This window comes from Aythya ferina (assembly GCF_964211825.1).
Source record: "Aythya ferina genome assembly, chromosome: 4".
NCBI classification, from domain to species: Eukaryota; Metazoa; Chordata; class Aves; order Anseriformes; family Anatidae; genus Aythya; species Aythya ferina.
The window spans coordinates 27,112,773-27,118,772 of record NC_140300.1 but is presented as its reverse complement, the minus strand read 5'-3'; the positions used below and the strand labels follow the sequence as shown (position 1 = coordinate 27,118,772).

The 6,000-nt window shown below is 50.7% G+C and overlaps 1 protein-coding gene across 2 annotated transcripts in view; it reads left to right on the top strand.

Annotated features, from left to right (window-relative positions):
* The first annotated feature begins 1,597 nt into the window (after window positions 1-1,597).
* Window positions 1,598-6,000, top strand: part of CORIN (corin, serine peptidase) — a 134,362-nt gene continuing 129,959 nt past the window's right edge. For both annotated transcript variants that reach the window (XM_084516696.1, XM_084516695.1), the window contains exon 1: window positions 1,598-1,810. In XM_084516696.1, coding sequence (XP_084372822.1) covers window positions 1,736-1,810 — 75 coding nt within the window. In that variant the 5' untranslated portion in view covers window positions 1,598-1,735. The remainder of the gene's footprint in view (window positions 1,811-6,000) is intronic.

Genomic DNA, 6,000 nt, shown 5'->3' with positions numbered 1-6,000 from the left:
AGGAGCTTGAGGTGTGTGGTGGCTGCTCTGGTGCGGGGCTTAGGGCTGAGTGTGCTCGTGTGGGCAGCCCTGGCTGTGGTTTCATTTGCTTCAGATATCCCTCTTCTGCATTGGTTTCGTCCCAGCTGTCACGTGTGGACATTTAAGTTGCTCCCTCTTCTTGCTTTGTGAGTTTATTTTTGTATGCTTTTATATGCCCTTCTAATTAAATCAATCACTGTAAAGAAGGGTAAAATGAAGATACTGTAGTCTGTATTTACTAGGAAGGGAAATGCGAAGTTAAAAATAGAGAAAAAACAGATGAGGTCAAATTAGCTATAAGATAACTAGGCATACTTGCTTCTTTCCACTAATGGTAACATGTTAACTAAATTAACTATATTTATACTCTGCATTAAAATATTTATAGGCTGTTCTACCAGAAAACAGGTTTCTGCTAGGGCTAATGTATCAATAGGGACCATATGCCGAGGGAGCTGTCGTGTAATTCAACCAAGTCTTATTTAATCTAAATAATTGTTCCTTGGGCAATGATTTCCATGAAACCATCACCAGCCACTGAACTCAGTTTAGGCTTTTTCTGGGTGCTGTGCACGGGTTGAATGTTGCAGCTACAAAACTTACTCCCCAGATTGAGGGAACGGGGATGGGATGAGGAGGAAAGGTTGGGTCAGGGTTTACAAGTCCTTACTGCTGAGGAGAACGCAGCCTCAATCCAAGGCCAAGCTGGCCATGGATTGCACCTTTTGGTTCTCGGTTTTCATTTGTTCTTATCGTGATTTTTGACAGGGCTAATGAATCTCTGTGAAATGCTGTAATTATGAATTACATCTTGATTCCCCTTTTTTTTAAAATCAGAATTACAGCCCAAATTGTTCTGCACAATGCCCAAGCTGCCTAATGTATAAATACTCTCACTTTTATGTCTTCTTCTGTACTTCTCCTTTTATTCGTGCAATTGTTTGAAAAGAGGAGGGGAAGCACAAAACCATCCCAAACCCCATTGTGCTCCCTCCTGAGGTGACTTTGGTTGGGTAACGCAGGACCGAATTATCAGGAGCAGCAGTCAGTTATGCGCGGTGGCACTCCAGGAGCACGCAATGCCCCCTTTAAACTTCACACACGAATGCAAAGTGACGTGACCTAAATCCAGAGGTAAAGCAGTAGACAGCTGGGAAAGAAGCTGGAGAAGAGCTAGGGGGAAGCGTTTGCCTTGAAGTGCGTTTCTCTGTGTGTATGTGAGCGGTACAGGTGCAGCTCCCGGGGGGAAGGAGCAGGCTGCGGGCTCCTGGTTTTGGGACAGGAGGGCTGGGGAAGGGACATTTTGTCCCTTTTCTTTATTGGGGTCGAGGCGAGGGGCGAGCTCGGCTCCCACCACCTGAAGGTTGTCCAGGGGGGACACAGGCCGTGCCCACAGCTCCCCGGGGAGATCTCGTAGGGGCGATACGTGCCCCCGCGGGCTGTCCCCCTGCTCGTCCCCAAGGGGTAGAGCCTTTGTGTGGGAAAGGGGTGGGGATGCGGCGGCTTTCTCGCCGAGGTTTGTTATTATTGGGCGGAGGAGGCGGGAGGGGGCAGGGGGCCGAGCAGACAAAATGCGGAGCCCCCCCAACCCCGAGCCCGGCAAGTGTGTGTGTGTGTGCTGTGTGTGTGCAGTGTGCGGCTGAGGTAGGGGAGCTCAGGGGGCAGGAGAAAGTGGAGGAGCCCCAACAGCAGCAGCAGCTGCAGGAGCCCCGGCATGCTCTCCATGCAACAGTTCCCTGCCCTGCCGGCGGAGGAGGAGCGCTACCGGCAGGTCCTCGCCTCCAGCCGGGTAAGGCGAGCTCCCGGGGTCGCTGCCCTCCGCGGGGACCGGGGGAGGGCAGGAGGGGAAGCCGGGGGGGCTCGGGGCGCTGAGGAGAGCGGGGAAGGGGCGAGCCCCGCTGCCAGCGCCGCGCTGTGCAGCAGCGAGGGGAAGGGGCAGCGCTGGGAGCCAGGCACGGTGCCGGTGGAGGTGCCACCCCGAAGGACTGCCGGCGACAGGTGACAGCCAGCCGCTGCCTGCTAAGGTGCAGGGGAGAACTGGGGGTCTGATGGGGTCGCCAGCTCCGTGCCATCACCCCAGCGGAGCCCCCTCGCAAAACCAGCGGCGCTGATGCTCCCCTCCGTTCCCCCGGAGCCGGGAGGAGCAGCGCCCAGCCCGGCGGCAACAGGTCCGGCCAGGATCTGCGGCAGCAAAGTTTGGGATCCACATCCATAAGGACCCCCCCCGACACACACGCACACCCGCCCGCCGCCACCCAGGGGTGCACGGAGAGCTGCGTGAGAGCCGGCACCGTCCTCCTGCCCCCCAGCAGGTGCCTGCCCCGGCGGGGATCGCGCTGCCGGAGGCCCGGAGGCAAGGGGGAGGCGGCTGGTGCCCCCGGGACGGGACGGGACGGGACGGGACGGGCTCGATCCTGCCCCCCGGCCGCCCCCGGCTCCGGAGCCGGCTGCGCTGCGACCCAGGCGGTGCGGCAGCGGTGTTTGAAAGTTTCTGCATGCGGCAGTGGAGCTCAGCGGTAGCGTTTCTCCGCTTGATTCAGAGTCCTCGAATGCATTTGGTGGCAGACGATTAATTAATTAACTTTTTTTTTTTTTTTTTTTTTTTTTTTTTAATAAATATATTAGCAGTCTGGCTGAGGTGGTGAAACTCGTGAAATCGTGTATCCAGAGCTTTTAATGCATTCATGGGGTCTCTTGGGAAGGCTTAGCTTTCAGCAGTAAAAATATAGGAATGGATTTTTTCCATATGGCTGCTTACATCCTTCCCGTGTTCCTAAAAGATGGACCATTAACCTATACTGAAATGTCATTCTTAGTTTTGTTTTTGTAATGTTTACCTTAGTTTGAGGTCCTGTTGTACACCTCTCAGGTACTGTGGCTGTTGGGGCATCGGTGCCACTGAAGGAATGTATCAGGGAGGTCACCTAAATGCCTGTAAAGTTGTTTAGGCTACAGAGAATCATGGACCCATTGTGCTTAATTTGTGTCTGGAAGAGTTGGTGGCATCACCTGGATGTCTAGACAAGTAAGTTCTGTAGGAAGCTGTACGCTCCTCTGGTGGATAGGAGAGTCCCAAACACTGTCCAAAACTTACTTAGAAAGGAAACGCAATAATTTTCCCCTTTCCCTACAGCCATTAATGGAGGTACCCCCACAGCCTGGCTCTCCCACCTGGAGTGAAGTGATGAAGCTGAGCCCTTCAGTCTTGCTCATCATCTTCACTCCACATGCATTTTTAGTGAAGCCAACAGTACTCATGGTGATGGGGTGGTGAGCCAGGCTGCACAGCTCAGTTTCTCAGATTAGAAGAATCTTCTTGTGCTCTATTAGTATCTGACCAGACCATCAGGGCAAAACATTGTTTTCCTTGGTCTTTTGGAGCTTGGAACTATAAAGTGTTAAAGAAAGCATTTACTTCCCCTCCAAAAGTCTTTGTTGGCACTCTGCTGTGTGCCTGTGGTAGATAACTTGAGCATGTAGTGAATCAAAAGTATAAAATAGTTTCAAATGCGTCACAATTGGAGGCGTTCTATAAAACATGCAATGCATACCGGGCAGTTAGTAATATCTGTATTGTTTAGCTGTTACTTATATATGATTTCTGCAGATACAAATGCAAGCCAGGACTGTAAACTGTGCCAGTAATTATTTAAAAATGCAGACTTACTTGAATGTAGGAGCTTTTTATTTTTTTGCTAAGCTGATATAGATGTTTAGGTCTTAGCACCCTGCTCCCTTGAGGAACATTAGTGTCCTGCCGTTATACTGCATCCATGTATTGCCAGACACATAATTTCTTCTCATTATTTGCGTGGCCAAAAGAGGGGTGCTTTCAGGAACTGAGGTGGATGAACACCCTGAAAATTCATTTGCCAGTTGGGGAAGGGGCTTTCTCAGAGAAGGAGGGATAGGCAAGGCAATGTCGGGGGCATTAGACCTGCTGAGGAGTCCCAGCAATTCCTGCTCCCCCCACCACTCAGTGAGTGGTGAGCTCTAAATAAGCCGTTTGTACTCAAGCAGAAGCCCGTGCTGCCATTGGTGTGGCTGTGGTCCTTGGGGCTCTCTGAGTTGCAGCCACACTGAGGCCCAGCCACAGCAGGGTCAGGCCATCCCAATACAGCAGGCACAATACAGGCACCAAGGCACTTCCTTAAGAGATGGAGCTGTGGCTTTGACCCTGACCAGGATCAGGAGACCGTAGACATCGGATCTTCTGCTTTCAGGCTGAACAGTGTGAGCTGTGAGGCACTTGCACAGAATGGCACTAAAAGATGGCAACCACTGTGACATTGTGTGGGAAGAGTTGAATCCTGTCAGTGTCTCAGGTGTCTCTGGCAAATGCTTACAAGGCCAGAGTTCAAATGCCTTGTTTCTGAATGTCAGCGGGGTTTGGCAGGGGTGGGTGTCAGGCCCCTTGCAGCAGGGCAGTCCTACTCATGCACTTCCATACAGCCTAGTCCCTTCCCAGTGTAACAGCTGGCCACCTCCCGATTTTTAACTGCCCTCAGAACAAGTCAGGGCAATTTGCAATACTCATGTTTCTACTCTGTTCCAGTTTCTTTCCCTACCAAAAAGAATTGGACCTCATAAATGACAGGCTGTGTAAGTACAATTCTCCAGCACAATGGGAAAAAGGCTGATTATAACCCCTTGTGAAGTGCCTGGTTGCCAGAGTAAGACACAGCAAGCTTAAATACTCCTTGAAAAGGTCTTCACACACACAACAGAAGTGGGGGGAAGCAGAAGTTTCTCTAAAGGCTGTGTCCAGACAGGCTCCAGCTTGAGTGCACTCATTCCCTACGTATTTTTAATTCCTAGTGAGGGTCATTTTTTTGTCACGTGAGGCTATGAAGTTCTGCCTGGAACTCCCCAGAGTCCAGGTCTGAATGCCGAGGCATGGCAGTCCTCCTCCACTCACCAGTGTCTCTAACTGAGGGAATGAATGAGCTGCGTACTCACTTCCCCATGATGAAAAATAGGAGAAGAGGGAAGGAAGAGCGCCTGTGCCTTGCCTAGGTGCTCTGCACTCTCAGTGCTCTGGCTGGCATGGGCTGTGACCTCGTCCCAGGCCGTGTAGGGTGCTGGTTCCAGGCCATGTAGGGTGCTGGGTGACACACCACACCATACCACAGTGCTTGGGGTTTCCCCTCGCCTGGTCGTGCCTCTCCCAGCTCGTAGCCCCAGGATGATTCCGATCGCATCCTCTCCCTCTGTCCCCCACCCCTCTATAAATAACTCCTGCTGGGCTGACCTGCCAGATTACCCCGGCAGAGCAGATCCCCTGACCCAGGCCGCCTGCAGTGGAAAGTCTGAATGCAAAAAATACCATAATAAAAATAGTGCAGCTGGGCAGCCCCGCCAGCAGGTCCTAGCGCCGGGGCCCAGTGACTCCCAGTGCCGCACTGACCCTCAGGCACCTCACCTAGGCCATGTGGGACATGGAAAGCTTTCCCCGCCTGCTTTAATACCCCTTATCTGTTTTATTTTTTAATTTATTTTTTTTTCTCTGTCTCTTTTTTTAACTGTCAGAGAGAAACATATTTAATTTCTGCTATTCTGTTGTGGAACAGCTAGTTCCCTTCCCAGTGATGCTTTTAATTTCAGCTTGTCTTTCTGATCAGCAAATGTGAAAGAAATAGAGATAATGATTTAATATCCTAAATGTAAAAATAGTAATGAGACAACAATCAAGCAAGGACTTTCTGTTTCAAAAAGAGGCAAGAATCTCACTGCCTCTGAAGTACTACATTAGGTTGCAGCTCATGTCTACCTTGAGCAGAAGACTTTCCCTGAAGGGACAGATTCTCCTCAGTTGTGCTTTGAAGCCACTGTAATTTAAAGAGATGCTTGTAATTATTTATTTACGCATATAATTAATATGGTGTTATTTCTGGTAGTTGTACATGCAAAGTCTGAATATTTGGTGGTTAAAAGCAGCAGTAGATACCAGGATGTTTATTTGACCATTTCTGTGCCTTC